General features: G+C 44.9%; 1 protein-coding gene across 5 annotated transcripts in view; it reads left to right on the top strand.

Annotated features, from left to right (window-relative positions):
- Nucleotides 1–4,625: 4,625 nt before the first annotated feature.
- The window catches only part of TMC3 (transmembrane channel like 3), a 46,884-nt gene continuing 27,121 nt past the window's right edge, over nt 4,626–24,388 (top strand). Inside the window, exons 1-4 of one of the 5 annotated variants that reach the window (XM_083475324.1) lie at nt 4,626–4,818; nt 16,760–17,212; nt 19,351–19,890; nt 24,222–24,365. In XM_083475324.1, the coding sequence (XP_083331450.1) occupies nt 19,793–19,890; nt 24,222–24,365 (242 nt within the window). In that variant the 5' untranslated portion in view covers nt 4,626–4,818; nt 16,760–17,212; nt 19,351–19,792. Of the gene's footprint in view, nt 4,819–8,038; nt 9,225–16,392; nt 17,213–19,350; nt 19,891–24,221; nt 24,366–24,388 lie in introns of those variants that run through there. The other 4 variants (XM_083475325.1, XM_083475327.1, XM_083475326.1 and 1 more) reach the window with 4 other exon arrangements.

Here is a 24,388-nt window from a genome sequence, read left to right as displayed (position 1 = left end):
TGTGTTAGGCTTCAGGTTAGGGGTGGTTTGTTTCATTTCTCTGCCCTAGGACAAAACTGAAACAGGCCACCATGCCATGCCATGCCATGCCACGGCCCCACCTCCCCATTGCCACCCCCCCCTTAGCTGGGTTGGGTTGTGGCACCCACAAAGATTGCAAAATCTCAGCGGAAGCTGGCACCACTGCTGGTGGCGGGGTGGGCAGGGCACCCATGGAGACACTGCCTCTTGGGCTTCCACTGCCCAAGGCAACTGCCTCACCCTACCTCATGGACAGGCCAGTCCTGCTTTGGGTCTCTGTTACCCAAGGAAAGAAGATTCCTTTGGGAAAAGGTCAAATCTTCAAGCAGTTTCCTGGCCCAGCAGGCCAGCTTCTGCATCCTATAATGGTCTCATTTGTTAGCCTGATCAATATGTGCATCTGCATCATTTGGTTGATTGAACACTTGTCATTTGTATCTATTAGCACATTCTTGAAAGCCTATAATTTTGTTTTGTGCTTAGTGAACAATAATCATTCCTTCAGAGCCACATAGTGGATAGCTCAGTCAGTTGGAGCATGGTGCTGATAACGCCAAGGTTGCAGGTTCGATCCCAGTATGGGAAGGGTGCATTATTCCTGCATTCCTGTGGGTTGGACCAGTGGTGTAGCAAGGCCAGGTGGTGCCTGGTGTGGAAAATTTATTGTCACCCCTCTCGCCCACATTTAAATTATTAAAAGAAGGAAAAATAAGATACTTGCAGTTGCAGGTGTTGTTTTCTGGTTTATTTATTTAACATTGTGAGCATAAGAACTGAAAACCCTTTTTTCCTAACTTTGTCCTCTGCCCTTGAGCAGGGCTGATTCATGTTCAGCTTGTCATCTACTACAGTCCCGAGATCCTTTGCACATGTAGTTGTGCAAAGCCAAGTAAGGTAAAAGGTAAAGGACCTCTGGACTTTAAGTCCAGTCAAAGGCGAATATGGTATTGCGGCGCTTATCTCGCTTTCAGGTCGAGGGAGCTGGCGTTTGTCCACAGACAGCTTTCTGGGATATGTGACCAGCAGGACTAAACCGCTTCTGGCATAATGGGACACCGTGACAAGTGCCAAAGCACACAGAAACACCATTTACCTTCCTGCCACAGCGGTACCTATTTATCTACTTGCACTGGTGTGCTTTCGAACTGCTAGAATGGCAGGAGCTGGGACCGAACAATGAGAGCTCACCCCGTCATGGGCATTTGAACCACCAATCTTTTGATCGGCAAGCCCAAGAGGCTCAGTAGTTTAGACCACAGCGCCGAGTATCTACCATCCCATTTCGTGTGTGTGTGTGTCTAAATGCAGAACTTTGCCCTTGTCTCTGCTGAATTACATTTGGCAGAGTTTTCTGCTCTATAAGTAGTTGTACTTTTGCAGAGGAAACAGCTCAGGATATGCGTAGATGACATATAGTATTGACACATCAATCAGATTCTGCAAACTGAAAGGATCTGTTCAATCATTACTGTTGTCGCTGCACCCAAATGTGGCATTTCACTAAATAAAAGTATCCCGGCAGTTTAAATCCAGCACAGATGGGCAGGCTTCAATATCCTGAAATGAACCCTGTCAGCTGTGTGTCTCTCACAGGCCACCCTTGGCACCCTCTGTGTTAACTTACAGAGGTCCTGTGCCAATTTCCCCCTCCCTTATTGTACATCTGAATTCTAAATACAATCTGCAAGGCCCACACAGCTTTCTTTGTTCCTCGCGTCCATCTGCATCAGCGGTCTCCAGTAGGCAATGTGCTCAAGCGCTCTTTGCTTTCAGATTGCACGATCAAAGTGCACTGAAGTCAGTGGGCCCTTTTAATATGTGCTGTTCGTTTCCAAAGAAATGTGGTTTACCAGCTCACGACACGAGCCAAAACAACTCCGAGCAAATATTCAACACTAGTGTTGCTATTTGCTACTTTGGTGGTTGTTTTTTTGTCCATTCCCCCACCCTCAATCTTAAAAGTGGCATTTTCGTTTAGAAAGTAACATGTGAACTGTTCATGAGGCAATTTCATCTTTAATCTCAATTGTTTGAAGGCAAGGGTGGAGAACCTCAGGCCTTGGGGGCACATGCGGCCACTCCAGGATTCTCATTCTGGCCCTTGGAACACTCCCCAGGCCACAGACTCTCTCTCCAAGCTACATCACCCAATGGTCCCGCTTTGCATACTGAATGTTTTTTGCTGGGCTGGAATGTTGAACCTATGAACCTATGAAACAATGCCTCTTGCTTCCCTGGACGAAGGCTCGCAAGATGTGTGTGAGAGTGTGTGGAACCTCACCTACTGTGCAAAGGTAATGTTTGCATTAATTGTGCTGCCCGCTTTTGATTCCGGCTGCACCCGGGACTCAGCTACATTAGTCAAAAAACAATATTTTGAATGTGTTATAAGCATGGAACACCAGGTGGAGCTGGAGAGCAAAAAATTTTCCATGCGATTTTTCATAGTGCTTCCCCCCCCCATTTGTTATAACGATTTAATTTCTGACTTATTTATAGCGTTTTCTTCCTGTGTGTAGATCCACCCTTAGTGGCATGGGGGGGCAGGAACCCTCTCTTGACACCATTCAGAAATTTGAGCTTGTGCACTGGAAACCAGTCTGTGATGGTAGTTGTATGCATGCTGATGCTAGCTGGGCACATCATCTTCCCCAGTTTGGCATCTGACTTCACTTTGCAAATGTCACGTCTGGAGCATTTGCTTTGGCTGGCAAAAATCAGCGTGAGCCAAATCCCTCATATGCTACTGCTGGCTTAAGTTTGCTTCTTTCAATTGTACTTTATGGAGAAAATAAAACAGAAACACAACAAGAAACTCCTTTTAAATTCACGAAGCTACCTTCATGTTTTAGGAAGGAATTAATAGGGCCCCCTGCCATTGGAGAAACAGCAGCAGTGATGAAAGCTTGCACAGAGCTCTGCCACGGCTTATGAGATCTCACTGGAACCTGCCACTGCTGCTGCCACCACCTCTCCTTGTTTCTCCTGCAGTGGCAGCAGTGGGCGGGAAAGCGTGGCCTCAGGCACGTACAGTGGTGGTATCTGCCACCTCGGGATCCCAGTGGGATCCCACCGCCTGAGCCAATTACCTCAGTTTGCCCAATGGCGAGGCCGGCCCTATGTGCAGAGCCTAATTATCAGCATTTGCAAAGGCAGGAACAATCTGTGCTTATCAGCGACTTGCCTTCTCAGTTCCCCAAGAGCCAAGTGTCTGAAACAGAATAAACCTAAATCCTCTTCCCTCCTGGGCAAATTTCCGGCTCTAAACTGCAGCATGTGACGAAGTCTAAACGCTGGGGCTCTCCGTGAAGCATGAATATATACATAAGCGATAAAGCCGAAAGGAACTTTTGTAGTGAGCTTCTTTGCAAAGGACAATTTTCCAAATCAGTAGCCTTGCTCTTGATGAAGAGGGCGGTGAGTTTAAGGCGAGCTCTTGGCACCTCCAACAGACCCGAGGCCATTCATTATGTGCTGTGCGCTGAGCAAATGAATGGCGGGGAAATCAGAGGCACGCCTTGAGCATAACTAGAAAACTGGTAGCAGTGAGATGCTAAAGAAGTAACTTATGCCAATGAAGTCGTTCCATGCAGCAGAAGGAGTGTTATTTATTTATCTAGAACAGACATTCCCATCATCCCTGACCACTGGTCCTGTTAGCAAGGGATAATGGGAGTTGTAGTCCCAAAACATCTGGAGGGCCGAGTTTGGGGATGCCTGATCTAGAGCATTTGTACACCTTCAGTCAAAAAGGCTCCCAGAGCGGCTTAAGGTAAAGGTAAAGGGACCCCTGACCATTAGGTCCAGTTGTGACCGACTTTGGGGTTGCTAGCTCATCTAGCTTTATTGGCCGAGGGAGCCAACGTTTGTCCACAGACAGCTTTCTGGGTCATGTGGCCAGCATGACTAAGCTGCTTCTGGCGAACCAGAGCAGCACACGGAAACGCCATTTACCTCCCCGCTGGAGTGGTACCTATTTATCTACTTGCACTTTGACATGCTTCCAAACTGCTAGGTTGGCAGGAGCAGGGACCGAGCAACGGGAGCTCACTCCGTCGCGGGGATTCGAACCGCCGACCTTCTGATCGGCAAATCCTAGGTTCTGTGGTTTAACCCACAGCGCCACCCGTGTCCCCCAAAGCGGCTTACTTGCAAACAAAACAAGACAGTCCCCACTAAACCTAAAAAAATAAAATAAAAAGACACGCAAGGGGAAAGGAACAGGGAGGGAAGAGGAAAATCATCTCCAGCAAAGCCAAAGAGATGAATGAGCCCTGCTTGCTATCTCTCCCACTGAGGCAGTCTGAGGGAATGGCAGCCCCCCGGTGGCAAACAGATGGCAGAGGAGGTCTAATGAAGCTAGTCTGCCAAGGGGTGCCAACTTGAATAAAATATAGGAGGGGGCAGGTAAGCCCATAATTGATCAAATGGAAAGCACACACCATTTGAATGGCAACGCCCATCAAATCCCTCAAGTATTTTATGAGGGGGGGGCGCAGAGACCTTGGCCCCTAGGAGTTGGCTCCTAGGGCCTGCCACAGCAGAGCCAATGAATAAGCATTATGAGGAAAATGGGGGCAGGATGACAGTGGTTGAAGGGAAGGGGCAGGCTGTGGCAATTAGACCTTGGTGCCCATTTACAGAGTATGTGGAAGACAGCCCTGGGTCATTTAACCCTTTAATGAGTTTTCTTTTCCCTCCTAGAAAAACTACACAAGACACTCTCTTTTGAAGTTTAAAGAACACATTAACTTTTACTTAGTGTACTTACGGTTGCAGACTGAAGAGACAATGCAGGTAAGTGATTCTTAAGTTGCTAATACAGTCATATCTCGGGTTAAATATGCTTCAGGTTGAGTGTTTTCAGGTTACGCTCCGCGGCGACCCGGAAGTAACGGAATACGTTACTTCCAGGTTTTGCCACTCGCGCATGCGCAGATGCTCAAATTGACGTCACGCGCATGCGCGGAAGCGGCAAATCGCAACCCGCGCAGACGCAGGTTGTGTTCTCTTCAGGATGCAAATGGGGCTCCCGAACGGTTCCTGTTCGCATCCAGAGTTACCACTGTACGTCTTAAATAGGACTCAGCTACACTGGTCAATTATAACGTTAAAAATGTGTTATAAAATGTGACACCAGAGGGTGCTGTAGAGCAGCAATCCATCGCCCATGGTAAATTGTGTTGATATATATATATATATATATAAAGAGAGAGAGAGAGAGAGAGAGAGAGAGAGAGAGAGAGAGAGCGAGCTTTTTTTTCATGTCAGTGTCGATCCAGCCATAGATTAAACTGTTACGGACTAACTAGCTCTGAGACAGACAGCACAACGTGACATACTTGTTGCTCTGACTGTTTAGACTGTTCAGTTAACTGCCATAACGGAAATAATGGCCATAACAGCCACAGAGCATATGACATCACAGAGTTCTACAGCTCTCGCAATTAACCCTTTACATAGGCATTTTGGATACTAACATCCCACCCAGGCTGGCTGCAAGAATCGCTTGAGATAGGAAGCAAGGCTCATTCAACCAGCTCTGCTGAAGTATTTCCTCTGCCAGGCAGCGGTGGAGGAAGGGAGTGGGGGGATGTGGGCCACCCCAGGTGTCACCACTGAGGGGGGTGACAAAATGGCGGGTGGCACTCACCACGGGGCCTGGGAGCGATGCAATGGCTTGGGCGCGCGCAGGCTCCACGCTGCCAAACGGTCTGACCGCTGCCTCCCCCCCCCCAGCTGTAGGGCAGCTGAGTGAGAGGAGGCAGGCAGACTCTGGAAGCCCCACAGTGCACCTTGCCCCTATGGGCGGCTCACCCCAGGCGCCTGAGCGGCTTCCTCCGCAACTGCTGCCAGGCCTCCTCTATCTCACTTGTTGCTTGGTAACTGCCTTTCTAGCAGCCTGCTTCAGTGAGAGAGATGGGAAGAGTCCCTTCTGCCGCTGAAGTGTTGCCATTCCTGCTGGTCATTCCCTTCCATTATTCTTTAACTTTAAGAACCGGCGCCTGTATTGTTATTTCATTTTTTCCCTCCTCCCTCCCTGTTCCCTTTTCCTTTCTTGCCATGACTTTTAGATTGTAAGAACTGCAGACAGGGACTGTCTTGTTTGAATGTTAACCACCCTAGGAGCACGTTTGGCTGAAGAGCAGCATACGAGTGCTCTAAAGAAATAAACATTAAAATGACTAGTCTGGTTTTCTTGACTCCAAACAAAAAAACCCACTTCCCCAGGCATGGTTGGAGGGTGGGGCTCCTGCTCTGTAGTTAATAGTTGCACAGGAGAAGGAATTTCAGCAAGGGTGGCTTGTCATGTGTGGTTGCTTTAATGTAAAAATAATAATATTTGATGTTTTATCGTGATTTTTATGTTCTGTTGGGAGCCGCCCAGTGTGGCTGGGGAGACCCAGCCAGATGAGCGGGGTATAAATAATAAAATTATTGTTATTATTATTATTATTATATTACTGGGGGATCTAGTCACAGATCTGCTGTGCAGGGTGTAGCTCAGCCTCAATATGAACAAAGGAGGAAGCATTGGGGGGGGGGTTTCCCATGATTTTAAAACACATTTTTTAAAGTATGAAATTACCGGTATTTCATGTCTAGTGATAATGTTAACAGTTTGACCCATTATGCTATCTTGCAGTCTCTGCTGCCATCTGGTGAGTGGTACCTATAAAGCTGGAATGTCCTGAAATGTCTTGGCTGTTAACTTGGAAAAATAAAAATGGTAACCTCATTCAGCCTTTGGCAGCCTTGTGTTCTCTAGGCATTTTGGACTGCATCAGGATAGGAGAAAATTACATATTCAGTCAATCCTAGCAGGGGCAATAGTCCCCCTTCCAGAACCCTTGATCAACAATCTGATCTTGGTCTAAGGCAGCTTCCTGGGTAATTTATGCAATTTGCAGGAATTCCTTGTTCTCTTTTAACTTCCACAGCAGGATATCTAAAATAGATGCCATAAGACTCTCTGCTTCTTTTCTTGCAGCAAACTTTGATTTGATGCTACATTTGTGATATAGTTGCTGCGTCCACATTTTTGAATCCCAAACCTAGGGATGGGCAAAATCTGTCAGTTTCGATTTCTCATTTTTTCCACTCTTAAGTTCAATTTCTCCACATTTCCACAATAGTGTGCAATTTATTTATTTTTTTTAAAAGTACTCTGCTCATGAAAATTCATTAGCATTTTAATACACATTTCTCGCAATATACATATTTTGGTATGCAATTTTGCTCTATGACCATTTTTGCAAACCAATTTCCTGCCATACAATGCATTTTTGTACACGTTACTTTGCTAGAATATAGTTGTGTTGCAATACTCAGAGGAATGCAAATTTCAAACCATAGGTGTGTTTGGGTAGAGCTGTGCACCAGATTCGGTTCAGGCCTGAGCCAAATTGGGCGTATTGGGAGGACATCAGTTGGGTTGGGCTGGGTTGGGAAGGCCCCAGATCACTTCAGGTCAGGTTGGGTGGTCCCACATTGACCTGGGGCTGTCAGGAGGCACAACACCAAATTGCACCACAACTGCATCTTCACAAGAGACTGTAGGGCAACCCCTACATCCTTTCCTACCAGACCTCTCCTTCTTTCCAGGCTCTGAAGCAGCACTATGCAGGATCGAATCCTGTTGCTAATAATAATAATAATAATTTATTATTTGTACCCCGCCCATCTGGCTGGGTTTCCTCAGCCACTATGGGCAGCTTCCAGCAAAATATTAAAATACAACAATTCATTAAATATTAAAAGCTTCCCTAAACAGGGCTGCCTTCAGATGTCTTCTCAAAGTCAGGTAGTTGTTTATTTCCTTGACATCTGGTGGGAGGGCGTTCCACAGGGCGGGCACCACTACTGAGAAGGCCCTCTCCCTGGTTCCCTGTAACCTCACTTCTGGCAGTGAGGGAACCACCAGAAGGCCCTCGGTGCTGGACATCAGTGTCTGGGCTGAACGATGGGGGTGGAGACGCTCCTTTGGGGATACTGGGTCGAGGCCGTTTAGGGCTTTAAAGGTCAACACCAACACTTTGAATTGTGCTCGGAAATGTACTGGGAGCCAATGTAGGTCTTTCAGGACTAGTGTTATATGGTCTTGGCAACCACTCCCAGTCAGCAGTCTTGGTGCCGCATTCTGGATTAGTTGTAGTTTCCAGGTCACCTTCAAAGGTAGCCCCAAGTAGAGAGCATTGCAGTAGTCCAAGCTTGCCAGCTTCATGGTGCTGGTTGCTGTTCCTTCACAAGCAAAGGAGCAGCACCCTGCAGGATCAAATCCTGGCAGCTCTTAGTCAGCTGGGTGGAGAGGAGGAGATACAGTGTCTCCTCCTCCCTCTCCCCCCTCCCAACCCTATGTAAAAGCCCAACTCCCAAATTACATTGGGGATGGATCTGGGGCGAGGCAGGTGGTCCGTGGGTTGACCCAAGGCAACATCACTCTGATTAAGGGCTCCTGGATCAGGGCAATGGGGGAAATCAGTGGGGGGCTGTGTACAGCCCCACATTTCGGTTCACGTTCTGAAAGTGCAAATTAGGTCTAAAGGTAAAGGTAAAGGGACCCCTGACCATTAGGTCCAGTCATAACCGACTCTGGGGTTGCGGTGCTCATCTCGCTTTACTGGCCGAGGGAGCTGGCGTACAGCTTCCAGGTCATGTGGCCAGCATGACTAAGCCACTTCTGGCGAACCAGAGCAGCACACGGAAATGCCGTTTACCTTCCCGCTGGAGTGGTACCTATTTATCTACTTGCACTTTGACGTGCTTTCGAACTGCTAGGTTGGCAGGAGCAGGGACCGAGCAACGGGGGCTCACCCCGTCGTGGGGATTCGAACTGCCGACCTTCTGATCGGCAAGTCCTAGGCTCTGTGGTTTAACCCACAGCGCCACCCATGTCCCTGCAAATTAGGCCTATTCACCTTTAAAGGTGAACCTGATCCGTTTCCCTCCCCTGCCTGCACTGCAACACTGATTCTTGAAATGCAGCGAAATGCACAAGTAGATGATATGGCATCTTCCCATGACAGTGGTGCAGCTCCCCAAGGATGGCATAGACAGGGCAGATTTCCAGATCTGCTGTTCTGTAATAAAATGATGTCAATTTCAGTCCCCTTTGGAAATGCAGCAGCCACGGCATATCTTCGAGGTTTCCTGGATACCAGCTGTTGTGTCTGTTCCGCTGGGCCTGCTGCTTTTTCTGAGAGGTGAATGCTGTTTGTCTTATTGATATGGTGGCTTCACATTAGATCATGTTACAGATACCAAATCTGATTATGCTGGAAATCAGATTAGCCTCTCGGCCTCCCAGACCCAAAGCTGCTCTCCAGACAAAGTGATAGAGGTGCTGAATATTTGATACTGGCAGACTTTGGCTTGATATCTGAGCAAAATCAAAAGATTTGCACAATCTGAAAAGAAACCAGTGCCTGGCCTGACTGACCTCTGCTGACTAAGGCAAAGGTAAAGGACCCCTGGACAGTTAAGTCCAGTCAAAGGCGACTATGGGGTAGTGGCACACATCTCACTTTCAGGCCGAGGAAACCAGCGTTTATCCACAGACAGCTCTCCGGGTCATGTGGCCAGCAGGACTAAACCGCTTCTGACACAACAGAACACCGTGACGGAAACCAGAGCGCATGGAGCACTGTGAGGGGAAAGACTTCATCAGGCAAGGCCTCTGTCCACCTGCCTTATCCCACCCCCCAGCCCTGGGACTCCTCATAAGGGAGCTGTGCCTGGAGGAAGTACTGTGAGGGGAGAGACACTCTCTTCCTCCTGCCTTGCTCCAACCTCTAGTCTCTGCTTCTCAATTTCCATTGTATTATTTTATGTACTGTGGCTTGCCGTCATTTTATTGATTATAGTTTAGAAATTATTTATCGTAACTGTTAAGGGTGAATTTCTGTTTAACTTTTATATGCTGATATTATTTTATACTATTCTAATGATTGTGGTTTTTTTTAAAGTAATTTTTATTGCATTTTTTCAGTCATAGCCAGAAGAAAAGAAGAAAGAAAAAAGAAAAGACACAAAAAGAAGATAAAAAGAATCATAACCTTTCAACAGCTTATTTCAACTTTCTATCGAACTTCCCCACATCTCCCGCACAGTGCATTCTTGACAATAAATTTATCAGCAAATTATAACCTTGTTTCATGTGTTTCTTTTGTACTTTCAATTGCAGTTTAAGTTTAAATCCCTTATTATCCATTTACTCTGAAAACAAAACATATTATCATTTTTAACATTTAAACTTTGATTCTTTCAATAATATTATCCAATTTCATAAATATTGCACTCTCATTGCTGGGGCTAGCATTTCAAGTTATGCGTCATTTTATAGTTCATATAACTTATAAAATTTTTGCAGATAGTTCTTGAATTTTTTCCAATCCTCCTCCATTGCTTCTTCTCCCAGGTCTCGGATTCTGGCGGTCATCTCGGCCAACTCCATGTAGTCAATCAGTTGCGTTTGCCACTCTTCCAGTGTGGGCAAATCTTGAGTCTTCCAATATTTGGCGATCAGAATTCTTGCTGCTGTGGTAGCATACATAAAAAACGTTCTATCCTTCTTTAACACCTTTTGGCCCATAATGCCCAAGAGGAAGGCCTCCGGTTTCTTAGGAAAGGTGTACTTAAACACCTTTTTTAACTCGTTATAAATCATTTCCCAGAAGGCCTTCACTCTTGGACAGGTCCACCAAAGGTGAAAGAATGTTCCTTCAGCCTCCTTGCACTTCCAACATTTGTTATCAGACAAATAGTATATCTTAGCAAGCTTGACTGGGGTCATGTACCACCTGTATATCATTTTCATGATGTTTTCTTTCAAGGCATTACATGCCGTAAATTTCATACCGGTGGTCCATAACCTTTCCCAGTCTTCAAACATGATATTGTAACCAATGTCTTGAGCCCACTTTATCATGGCTGATTTAACTGTCTCATCCTGTGTATTCCATTTAAGCAGCAAGTTATACATTCTCGATAGTACCTTGGTCTTTGGTTCTAACAACTCTGTCTCAAGTTTCGATTTTTCCACCTGGAATCCTATTTTTTTGTCCAACTTAACAACCTCATTAATTTGGGCATAGTGAAACCAATCTTGCACCTTATCCTTTAAATTTTCAAAGCTCCGCAACCTCCAATTGTCACCAATTTTTTCTATTAATTCCCAATATTTCGGCCAGCCGGCCTCCATATTGGGTTTTTTCCACGCCTTAGCCTCCACTGGTGATAGCCACCTCGGAGTCTTACTTTCAAGTAAGTCTTTGTATTTCATCCAGACCATAAAAATTGCTTTCCTGACAATATGGTTTTTGAACATTCCATGTGTTTTTGCCTTGCCGTACCACAGATACGCATGCCATCCTAACGAGTTGTTAAAACCTTCCAGGTCGAGGACATCTGTATTCTCTAATAAGATCCAGTCTTTCAACCAGCAGAAGGCTGCCGCCTCGTAGTATAACCTTAAGTCTGGCAGGGCAAACCCCCCTCTTTCTTTTGCATCAGTTAGTATTTTAAACTTTATTCGGGGCTTTTTGCCCTGCCACACAAACTTTGAAATGTCCCTCTGCCACTTTCCAAAACATTCCACTCTGTCCACGACCTGCAAGGTTTGAAATAAAAACAACATTTTTGGCAAAACATTCATCTTAACAGCAGCAATTCGGCCCAGCAAGGAAAGCTTCAATCTCGACCAAGTTTCCAAATCTTTCTTAACTTCTAACCAACATTTCTCATAATTGTCCTTAAACAAATTCAAATTTTTAGGCGTCAAGTTTACCCCCAGGTATTTCACTTTCTTAACCACAGTTAACTCTGTTTCCTTCTGAAACCCCTCTATTTCTAAAGGCGTCAAGTTTTTCCCCAAAACTTTAGTTTTTTGTTTGTTCAACTTAAATCCTGCCACCCGACCAAATTCTTGTATCAGTTCCAAAACTCTTTTTGTACTAGATTCTGGCTCCTGTAGTGTTAAAACTAAGTCATCTGCAAATGCTTTCAATTTATATTGTTTCACTCCGACCGTGATCCCCTGTATTTGCCGGTCCCTCCTAATCATGTTCAGCAAAACCTCCAGGACTGATATAAATAATAGGGGGGATAGGGGGCACCCCTGGCGTGTTCCTTTTTCAATATGGAACTCCTCTGTCACCACATTGTTCACTATCAACTTAGCTTTTTGTTCTGAATAAATTGCTTCTATGCCATTTTCAAACCCCCGTCCCACTCCCATCCCTTCCAAGTTTTTCTTCATAAATTTCCAAGAAATATTGTCAAAGGCCTTCTCAGCATCAATAAAAATTAACACTGCTTTAGTGTTAATATTTGTTTGCAAAAGTTCCAGAATATCAATAATATTCCTAGTATTGTCAAACAAATGCCTACCAGGAAGAAAGCCTGCTTGGTCCTTATGAATTACTTCATTTAAAACCTTTTTCAATCTGCTTGCCAAAATGTCTGCAAATATTTTATAATCCACATTTAGGAGTGAGATGGGACGGTAGTTCCTAAGTTGAGTCTTTTCAGTTTCCACTTTGGGTATCAATGTGATGAAAGCTTCTTTCCACGTTTCCGGTGCCCTTCCTCCCCCCATAATCTGATTGCAAACCTCCATTAGTGGCTGAATCAAGTAGTCTTTTAGTGTCTTATAGTACTTGGAGGTAAGCCCGTCTGGGCCTGGAGATTTGCCCAGCTGCATATTCTGAATGGCATCCTCAATTTCCTGTTGTGTTATTTTACAGTTCAAGATTGATCTCTTCTCCTGAGATAATTCTGGTAAGCCGTTGAGTTTCAAAAATCGTTCCATCTCAGACACTTCCTCAGGCCCTTGTGTATACAGCTTTTTAAAGTATTTCTGGAAACACTTTCTAATTTCACCTGGTTTCTGGATATTTTTCCCTTCCACCTCTAGATTGGTAACATAGTTAAGTTTCTGTCGTTTTTTCAACTGCCATGCCAGCAGTTTCCCACATTTATTTGCTGACTCAAAGGATCTTTGTCTCATTTGTTTAATTTTCCATTCCACTTCTTGATTTATCAATTTCAAATATTGTGCCTGATGGAATTTAATTTCTCGCAAGATCTCTTTGGATTTTGGTTTAGATCTCAATCTTTTCTCTCCATCTCTTATCCTTTCTAATATTTTGTCCTTTTTCCCATTCCAGAGTTTTTTCTTAATTGTGTTTTGTTGTATCAGAAACCCCCTCATTACAGCTTTACTCGCGTCCCAGATTGTTCTTTTTTCCACTGAAGTGTTCAAGTTAATTTCAAAATAGTCCTTTAAAGTTTTTTGGGCCTTCTTTACGATCCCTTGATCTCTAAACAGGGTGTCATTCATTTTCCATCTGAAGGAGCCGGCTGGAGTAAGTCTCAATTCCATTTTCAGGGCGTTATGGTCGGAGCAAGTCTTTGGGCAGATTTCCACTCTTATAGTCTTTTCTATTCTAATGATTGTTGAATGTTACTTTTTGATGTAGGTTGCTTATTTTAAAGTTAGGTTTTATTATCACATTTTTGTATTGCATTAGATTGTTATAAGATGGACATTTTTTTTGTTTCTTCAGCTTGTAAACCGCTTTGAGTATTGTAAGATAGAAAGACGGTATACAAATTGAAAATGATGGCGATGATGATTTACCTTCCTGCCACAGTGGTACCTATTTATCTACTTGCACTGGTGTGCTTTCGAACTGCTAGGTTGGCAGGAGCTGGGACTGAACAATGAGAGCTCATTCCATCGTGGGGATTCAAACCGCCAACCTTCCAATCAGCAAGCCCAAGAGGCTCAGTGGTTTAGACCACAGCGCCACCCGTGTCCCTAACTATGTCCCTAGCACCGGGGTCTGCTGACTATGGCATGATCCAGCATCTGTTATACCCCATGAGCCTGTGATCCTGCACTGGAATCCACTTGTGAAGCAGAACTGGAGGAAGATATGGGCAACCACCCACCCACCTCTGCAGTGTTTTAAGAGCAGCCCAGCAGGTTGTAGGATACCACCCTTTTCAAAGGGAAAAACAAAAGCAGCATAAATTTGATGTCTCCCATCAGGATTTCATTCCCCTGATGTCAGAAACAGCCTTTGCCTTCCAAGTACTGAGGTCACATGATCGTCTGATGATATAATCTAGGACTGCTTTGGAAGCAGCGGGGCAGGTTTCACCATTTGTATCCATTGTACCAAGTGGAGTGACACTGATTTAAACCCTGCCCCTTTGCTTGCTCCCTTTTGTCTGGCGCTTTCTCTCTGCCATGGCAGCACTGGGCGCTGTGATTACATCTCTGCTCCATTTCCTTTATAATTTATGTGGAGATACTTCCATGGCAGGGAAATGCAAAGTGCATGAAGCATGGAGCGGCATGACAGTGTGTGAGATTTAGGGCAGGCATCAGAAACTAAAGGCGGAAAGTGGTCATGACTCAGGAAATTTCAAGGTCGTCCAACACAAAATGTGCCCGAGTCACAGAGGAATTTTACATCCTGGAGATATTACTATATTTCATTGCTTCCGAAAATGCCAGCGATTGCCTGTCGCCGCTCTTTATGTATCTCGGTGTTTTATATTGGGAGCAAAATGGATCAATAGTATTCATTTTGTAATGTTTATTACCAGAGGCTTAATCACTAGCTTGCTCGATATCGCACAGATATTTGGCTGAACTATAACTCCCCTCACACCTGGCCATTGGCTATGCTTGCTGGCACTGGTGGGAGTTGTAGTTCAGCCATGTCTATACAGCCAAAAGTTCCCTCCACCTGCTTTCAACAGAAGCACAATCCATCTCTCTATAGTGTGAAAGACTTTGACCAGGGAGCCTATGGGCCTGTTCTGTCTGTGGTCCAAGTACTGCTAACTGCTGATGGGGAACTTCAAGGCCTCTGCAGTCACTCTTCTGGTTCTTGATGTCTAAACCACACACTTTTACCAAACCACCCTTCAAACAGAGGGTTGTCCTCTGTAAAGTTGGACCCGTGGCCTCACTAACCACCACAGGCGGCAGTAAAAAAAGAGAAGAGAGAATGAATGGTATTCAACAGGAGCCTTACCAAGAAAAGACCCACTGAATTCAAGAGTTTATGAACTAATTATTATGAGACTGAGGAGAAAGGCGGGATAGAAATTTGATTAATAAAAGAATGAGTGTCACAGCACTGTCAGGCAAGGAATGTCCAGATCAAGAAATTAACTCGTTATTGTCAAAAGTAGACTTACATGTTAGGGGAAGGCATGCCCATCAGTCCTGCATCTCTTAGCTACTCCTAGGTGTGGGACTCAGGTAGTGCTGTGTTCCAGCAAAATACACCTCTGTTCCCGCATCATTGCTTTCTCTTTGATACCTGGGTTGCTTCTATGTGATAAGAAGAGATGTGGGTGGTTCTGTGATCTAAACCACTGTCCCTCTTGGGCTTGCCAATCAGAAAGTTGGCAGTTCGAATCCCCATGACGGAGTGAGCTCCTGTTGCTCTGTCCCAGCTCCTGCCAACCTAGCAGTTTGAAAGCACACCGGTGCAAGTGGATAAATAGGTACCGCTGTGGCGGGAAGGTAAACAGCGTTTCTGTGCACTCTGGTTTCCGTCACAGTGTCCCGTTGTGCCAGAAGCGGTGTGGTCATGCTGGCCACGACCCTGAAAGCTGTCTGTGGGCAAACACCAGCTTCCTCGGCCTGAAAAGCAAAATGAGCACCGCAACCCCATAGTTGACTTTGACTGGACGTAACCGTCCAGGGGTCCTTTACCTTTTTTACCTAGACCCACTGAATTCAGCAGTTTATGAACTAATTATTATGACCAATGTTGGATATCCCCCAGTGAATGCAGCAAAATGAGACTGGGAGGAAAGGTGGGGTAGAAATTTCATTTAAAAAATAATAGGAATGCCCAGAGCGAGGAATTAAATCATTATTGTCAAAAGTAGACTTACACATTAGGGGAAAGCATGACCATCAGTCCTGTGTCTCTGAGCTGCCCCTAGGTGTGCACTCAATGAGGCAATTGCTGCAACAGAGAGGCCCCAGCCCGAACTTTAGCTTATGTATCTCCTTTATTTGAGGTGTGCGCAAGCAGGCAAAGACTACGCCTGTGTGCAGGGCCATCTTACCCATAGGTGCTAGGGGTGCGGGGCACCTGGGCGCTGGGCTCTCAGGGCTGCCATGCTGAGAGTCCGGGGCCCGAGAGTTGAGTCTAGGGAAGAGCCCGCCCATCAGTTGGAGCGCCGCGACAGGCTCTTCTGCTGTGGCCACAAGTTCAGGGGCAACCGAGCCAGCAAGACGCTGAGGCAGCCAGCCGGCTCCAACCTCCTGCATGCCTGGGACTGGGTAACCTGGGGGGCGCCCCTACCGAGTGGATCTTTGCATCCCGGTGCTGCATATGCTTAAGACAGCCCTGCCTGTGTGTAACCTGTTTCTGTTCCTCTCACTGCAGTCCTCTTCTGGTTCTGGAAGACAGTGGAATAGGAGGAGAAGGTGTAGAAGCCCTTGACTCTCCAACAGCCAGACCTCTCTCTCTCTGCTCCTGCACCTGTGCTTCACTCTCCAAGCCAGCAGCTTCTCCTGCCTCCACCCCTTGTCTCCTGGCTGTTACAGGTTCTCCCAGATCACTGCTCCCTTCTTCCAACCCTGCTTCTTCCATCGCCCACTCATCATACTGGCAGGGACTCTGCTGGAGCACTTGTGTCAGCCATCCCCTTTCCTGCATCTCTGCCAATTGCCTCCGAATTTCTACCTTCTGCATTTCAGCTGCATCCTGTTCCTGGTTTCCAGCGATTCAGGTTCAATGCCAAATAATCCAATTAAGACGCTTTCAGAAAAGTCCCTGGTGGGCTGAATATATTTGTGACATCCAGCCTACGTTCAAAGGGGCCTGAAAAAGACAGTCTGACTGGAGTCGCACATGGAAGGTTGTATATTATCTGATGCTCGTCTGAGATCTTTAGTCTCATAGGGGCAGCCAGCAAAGTTAGTTCAGAATCTGAAGTACCGGTATGTGGGGAGCTTGGAATCCGGTCTAGTAGACTTGGGCAGCTCCAAGGAGCCCTGCTAATGTAGCTGCTGGATATGTTGTCTCTGCAGGGAACTATATCATGTCTAAGTAGTCCTGGAAAATGGTCCTCACTTGAGCTGTTATGGCTGTGAGCATCGCAGGATGCTTCAAGGGAACAGTTTAAGGAAATTATTATTTATTGCAGAAAGGTATTCCTTTTAAGTAAAAGCTTCTGAATTCAACGTTTGCTGTTCTTGTTCCATTTTATCCATTTCTGATGCTGTTCACATACTCTTAAATCCACACACAGGAACTTGGGCTTGGTGACAAGGTCCTCAATCAGTGTTTCTCAAACGTGGGTCTCCAGCTGTTGTTGGACTACAACTCCCATCATCCCTTGCTAGTTGGACCAGTGGTCAGGGGTGATGGGAATTGTATTCCAAAAAAAACAGCTGGAGACCCTGGGAAACCCTGTTCTAGACTAAAGAATGGGGTGCTGTCACAGGACTGTACCTCCCACCACCCCTGACCATTGGCCATTCTGACTGGGGCTGATGGAGTCCAATAACATCTGGAGGGCCACAGGTCCCTCACCCCTGTTCTAGACATTTCTGTTGGTTATAACAAAATAATTGGTTCCCCATTAATTAATTTAAAGATTATTTTTTAGATGAAAGCTGCATTTAAATATGATTGTGTGTCAAAATACTCAAATTTAAATATGCATTTAATTTTCAGACTAATGCAGACAGGGAATGGGATGAAATTATGAGTGATAACATGTTAAATTGGCATGGGTCAAAAATAGTCAGATTCACCCATCCCTAAGTAGGTGCTCAAGACTATTAACTGATGCTTGAGACTAGACCAGTCAATCAGCCAATCTAATTGCTCCATTTTATTGTCCTTAAATCATTAGATGAGAGGTTTATCTAGCACCGGCATGAAAAGGGGCGATCCGACAGCTTGACTCCAGTTTGTGAGCAAAACAGAATTTCATGGGCTTCTGTGATGTTCCACACAGTTATCTTAACCAATTCCATCTGGGAACTTGAGATAAGCCTTGCAGCTGAGAGATTGGAGGAGGGTATTTTGGAGTTGATATATCTGTGATGTTTGGCTGCTTATTTGTGCTTGAATTTAATCTGTGGCCTGATTGGCAATTATGCCAGCCAGGCAATTTTGTAGGATTGTGACTCAGGGGAGGTGACAGAGAGAGAAAGAAAAATTAATGAGGAAATTGTCTTACTTAATTTATTATCATTATAGTGCACTTTTTCTAACAATAAGGACAAAACATGTCCAGCACAGGAATGTGCGTGTGAGATAGTGTTCATGAAACTTGTTTGTTATAGGTTTGGGCACCATACATTTTTGCACAATGGTTTCCTGGGATCAAGGAGTAAGTTCTCATTTGTTTGGATGCATTTGAACGCCATTTTGAATCAAGATGGTGGAATGAACTTTCCAAAGCTGCACTGGTTTCAAAACAACACTTTTAAAAGCATTTGATGTTTCTTAATCATGAGAGAGAATATCACTTAAAAACCTAGTATGGTTACCAAAGAGCGACAAAACGGGTTGGGTAAGAGAAGAATACTTCAGCCATTGCATTTTGGTTGCCTGAATGCATACAGGGTTTAACTATGGCCATTTAAAAGGGACATTTTTTCAGCTAACAATGACACAGTAGATTAGCTGGGAGTGTGAAGAAAAGCCAGCTGCCCTCAGCTACAAATCTAGTGGAGAGAACTTAATGTTCCGTCTTGAGAGAGGAGACGTATAAAGTGTGCAGAGGCCATGGGTGCCTAATATAGGCAGCTGAAGCCTCACATCCTTGCAAAATCTCAACCAGAGGACTCAATAAGAAATGAATGTGGCCCTCCAGGCATGTTTATCTGGCCCTCGGGACTCTCCCCAGGACGCCTTACTGGCCCTGCCCTGAACTCTCAAGTGCTTTTGCCTGGCTGAAATGCGTCTCTGAGTTGTGATAATGCCTTCGCTGGATGGAAAGAGGGTTGTGTGTGTGTTTGTGGAATGTGGCATACTGTGGAACAGCGGTGTAGCGTGGGTTGCTGGTGCCCAGGGCAGGGCAAGTGTTTTGCCCCCTGGTGGACTGGGCAGCTGGAGTATGGATGGGTGCTCCAGGGGGCGTATGCAGAGCCCGAATGGAGGGTGAACAGAGCCCACCTCCAACAGGCTCCTCACCTGTCCAGACGTGAGGTTCCCCCAGGGCACAGCTTTAGGAAGCTCCGGTGTTACACACTTGAAATGCAAGCGCTGCAAAATTACCCTTTTAAAATGGCAACCACAATCATTCTTGACTCAGGGTTTTATTTATTTCTAGCATCCAGAGCAGGCTGCATCGTTTGATGACGATTTTTGTGCGTCTAATGCAGTAGGCTTTTCCGTGGGAAAGCTATGCCTTGATGAATGTGTGCTACGAGACATGTCGTCTTTTTCCTTTGCTGCAACAGACCAAGAGCACCACAGCTGCTCCCTTGGATGTGAAGGAGGAGATCAAGCATCGCTGCTACTATGCTACCAGCTCTGGTGCACTGTGCCTTTAAGAATATGTCTGTGTTTCCAGCTTTCTGGTCTTTCCCAGACTCAGGACTGCCAGATGCCATCAAGAGGGGAAATAAGGGAGTCCACGTCAAGATCCGTCAGCTTCTGGTTCTGCTTTGAGATACCTGGTGGTACCCAACGCTTTCCCCCCATGTTCTCGAGATCTGGTTGTTGCTGCTGCCTTTCCAAACCCTGAGTTTTGAAACATCCAGAAACTCCTGATGTCGTCTGGAGGTGCTTCTTCAGCAAAGTCCTGCAAGAGGTCGAAAACGGTGAAGCGCCATGCCAGCATCTACACCTACCAGGAGCCACCCCACAGGTGAGAGATTGCCTTTGGATAGGATAGGCTAGAATAGGAAGGCTATGGGGAACCAGGTGCAAAGAGAGACTGCTCCTGTTCAGGGTTGCTTTCACAAAGCTGCTGCTGAGGTTAGATTCTATTCAGTCCTTATTAAGCACTCTTGTTTATAGGGTGAATTTGTCCTGCATTCATCCTGATTTGATTACAGGGTGTTTATACATCTTCATGTTATTCATTCATGCCACCCTTTTCAGTGCTTTTCCTTGTCACTTTCCAAACTGCAAAAAGTCAGATTCATATTTTTTTTTAAGGGACTTTGCTGCACCTGGGTGACAGCACACTTCAACCCACTTCAGTTGCACAAAGCTAAATTTCTGGTATGCGCCGCAAAATAGTGACAGTCTGGAGGAGCCCTAAGAGAGGGAATTTAATTAGGTGCTGATTCTCTTATCCTTGCCTGACAGGCTTCACTAGCCAAAAAATGCCCCCTTTTATTCAGCTGTTCCAAGTACAAGAGCATAGTCCCTTTGGGGATTTTCTCAATTCTTTCTTTCTCTCTCTCTCTCTCTCTCTCTCTCTCTCTCTCTCTCTCTCTCACACACACACACACACACATCTACTTCCTTGTTCTTATTAATAGAAAATCATAGATGTCCCTCCTTCTGTCACTCAGACACAAGGAGTCTAACACACGGTTTAAAAATGAACACACTCAGAACACTGTTCTGGGTATAGCACCCGCGCAGTCCAAATTAACAATCTAACCCAAGCACTGCTTTTGCAACTGGCCTTTTGTAATGCCCTGAAATGATGCGTGCAGGAAGCTGCATCTTAAAATTTTCAGATGCTGTTTCTCTGCACTTCCAGTGTTGAATTCCAACGCAGCGCATTTCTATTTCTGAAAGATCCCAGCTTTGATTGATTGATTTCGGCAGGGTGGCAAGCGGTTAAATCTCTTTGGTTGTTTATTTGTTCGGAGACTCGTTTTATGAATGTAGGAAAGTGTGGTCTTCTGCATCTCCTTCACACACACATCTTCACAAACCACCATTACAAAGAGGAATACTGTCCATGCAGTTTATGCCTCTAGATGCTGTCTGAATTCAGTAAATGTATATTACTACTACTACTACTATTACGACTACTAGTAGTATTGCTATATGCGTACCCCACCTTTTCTCCAATGAGTTCAAGGCAACTTACATAGGTCTCCTTCTTCCCATTCCACCCTCACAACACGCCTGTAAGGTAGGTGAGGATGAGAGATAATGACTCTGGCTCAAACAGCATGGCTGAGTGGGGATTTAAACCCTGGTTTCCCAGGTCTCAACCCAACCCTCTGACCACTACACCACACTGCCCTTCTTATGTGCAACAGGAAATTGTTAGCCATGAGTCTTGGTTAAAAAAAAATTCAAGCACATGCTGCCTACTTCCCTCAGAGTGTAGTCCTGTGTGTATCAACTCTAATGTAAGGGGAACCCAAATAAAGCTCAGTGAGGCTTACTCCCAAGTAAGCATATATAGGATTGTTTTCCTCCTCCCTTTTCCCTTGTGTGTTATGGATTGTTTTAGATGGCAAGCCTGTAGATAGGGACTCTCTTAATTGTATGTTTGCCCCTCTGGGAATCTTTTTGGATAAAGAGTGGGGTACAAATGCTCTTAAATAGATAAATATATAGGATGGCAGCCTCAGTGGCAGAGGAATAATATTGTTCTTTTAAAACTAAGGTTGCCGTCGTCATATGCATATTAACTTCGGAGCAAATCCAGTTGGGGGACCTATATCTGGTTAAATATGCAGAGGATCTGGTTGCAGAACCCTTTATTCGCAGTCCCGGGGAATTGTTGGCCTTGAGCCATTTATTCTTTTATTATTTACACATACACACACTTCTAGAAAGGAGCACAGTGTTATCAGTGCGGCTCAGACGGAAGACGATACGGAACTGCAATTAAATGTGCAGCGAGCGCTTGTAATGGAAAACACAGACATGCCACTTCAGTCCTATGGAGCCATGTGTTTACAACAGGGCGGTCCAAAATGCAGGTAGTTCTCGAGGCCTTTTTTCCAGCCCTCAGCAACATTTGAACTCCCCCCCCCTCTGAAAAACCCCTTGCGCTGCCTTCCCAAAGCCAGGTAAGAGAGTTGCTGGGCTTGAGGAAGGAAGCATGAGGGCTCTGGCAGCTTCCTAGTGTTATGTACTGAAGTTCTCACCCTGGGCCAGCAGGGGGATACTGTAGATAGTTATGCAAATAAGGGATCGGAAGTGACGTTCAGTGATTGGATAGTTTTAGAGAATTGTTACAGTTACGTTGTACTGGAGCTCTATATAAGCAGGCTGGCTGAACCCTTCAGTTCAGTTCTGTTCTGGCCTGTGAATAAACAAGAGCTGTTTGAAGAATCGCTGTGTCGTCTGATATGTTCACCCACAACTTAACACCTAGAGTCCCCCATCCTTCTTCCCAGAGCCTAGAGAGCCCTTTCCCAGCTTTGGGAAGAAGGTAGAAGGGCTCTAGGACCCTGGGAGAGCTTTGTGCCTCCTTCCCAAAGCCCACCACATCACTTATCCAGCTTTGGGAAGGCAGCATGAGGGCAGGGGGCACTCAAATTTTGGCCTCCCCTCCCCCAACATGACAAGTACAGCCCATAGGTTCCATGTCTTTTTCCCCAATTTTTTTTTATTGATTTTCCAAAATTTTTGAACAAACAAACATACATCTTAACTTTACTTGATCCAATCTTGGTAACATTGTTAAGTGACTTCCTCAAATCCCCCTGGCTGAATTTCAGTGTATATCATTGTAACAGTTTTCCAAAACCAATTTTCTCATAAAATTAACTTAATCACTTAACATCTTTCTTTGTTTTCATTTTGACTTTAAACATATTATTCTCTAACATCACATATTTAAATCTTAAGCCTATCTGGTATTTGCAAGTTTTCCCAATTAAGTTATCTTAGCATATTTAACTAAATAGTCTTTCAATTTCATCCATTCCTCCTGGTACTCCTCCTCCTTCTGGTCGCGGACTCTTCCAGTCAGGTCGGCTAGCTCCAAAAAGTCCATCATCTGCCATTCCTCCACTGTTGAGACTTCTGGTGATTTCCAATTCTTAGCTAACAAAATTCTAGCTACTGTTGTGGCATACAAAAACAATCTAACATCTTTTGGGGGCAATTCCAAACATATTATTCCAAGAAGAAAGGCCTCTGGTTTCTTAATAAATGTATATTTCAACATTTTTTTTTCAATTCATTATAAATCTTCTCCCAGCACTCTTTCACCTTGGGGCAGGTCCACCAAATATGATAAAAGGTACCCTCCTTTTCTTTACATTTCCAACATAGATTGTCACTATTATGATATATCTTTGCTAGTTTTACAGGGGTTAAGTACCATCTATACATCATTTTCATAATATTTTCCTTTAACACCGTACATGCAGTGAACTTGACAGTGGGTTCCATGTCAAAGTACTCTTGTGGCCCACTTGGTAAAAAGTTAACCGTCCTGGTCTACAAATAAAGTGCTTTGGTCAAGCCTTGAAGTCAGAAAAACAGGTAGACCTGCTTATCTGGGACAATTTCGGTTCTCTCGGTTTCTTATTTTAACAATCTTAAATTCAGTTCTCCACATTTCTGCAGCAATTTGGGATTTTCTTAAGGAAAATAAAACTGCCCAGGAAATTTTCGTATCGTTTTATTGCAGGTTTCTCCCAGTAGGCACATTTTTAATACAGTTTTGACTAATGTGCACATTTTTGCAAGCAATATAATTCTGCTACAATTTTGTAAGTTTTTTTTTCACTCATATGTCCATCGTTGTACACACATTCTCCTAATGTATGGCATTTTTGTCAACACTGGTTGGAAAACTGCATCAAAAAAAAAATATCCAGGTAACTGTGAATAAAAGATGGCTGGTTCATTTAATGCTCTTATTGTTTTGAATGAGTAAATGTGATAGATTTGTCTTTAAATGTGAACTGAGCTGAATTTCCTCCCTGGGCTAGATTTCCCTACTTGGGAGTAAGCTGAGTAAACTGAGCGATGTCTGATAAGAGATGTGTTGAATTGTGGTGTTGGGGGCTGCGTTTGTCAGTCTGCTGTTTAAAGCGCAGAAGCATTCAGAAAAGGTGGACTAAATTAAGTACCAGAGTCACAAGGATTGAAATATCCAACCATCTGTTTGTATGATGGGGGTTTCTAGATAATCTGCACTGATGCAACCTGTATGTTTTACTGATGCAACCTTTTGCTTTTGGCTGAAAAATCACTGTGATGATAACTCACCGTGCGCTGTGTGTGTGTGTACATGCACCATGGGATATCGGCCATACCTAGCAACTCAGATGAAGATAATGGGGATGAGAAGGTTGACAGCAGTGACCCAGAACAGATCTTCCAGAATATACAGTTTCAGAAGGAGATCATGGCCAACATCCGTTGCAGACCCTGGCCCATGAGGCAGAAACTCAGGGCGTTAAGGTAATGGAAATTCTCCAACAACA

The sequence above is a fragment of the Podarcis liolepis genome (assembly GCF_965112155.1).
Source record: "Podarcis liolepis genome assembly, chromosome: 14".
NCBI classification, from domain to species: Eukaryota; Metazoa; Chordata; class Lepidosauria; order Squamata; family Lacertidae; genus Podarcis; species Podarcis liolepis.
The sequence above is the reverse complement of the archived record's forward strand: the minus strand, read 5'-3'. Positions and strand labels throughout refer to the sequence as shown.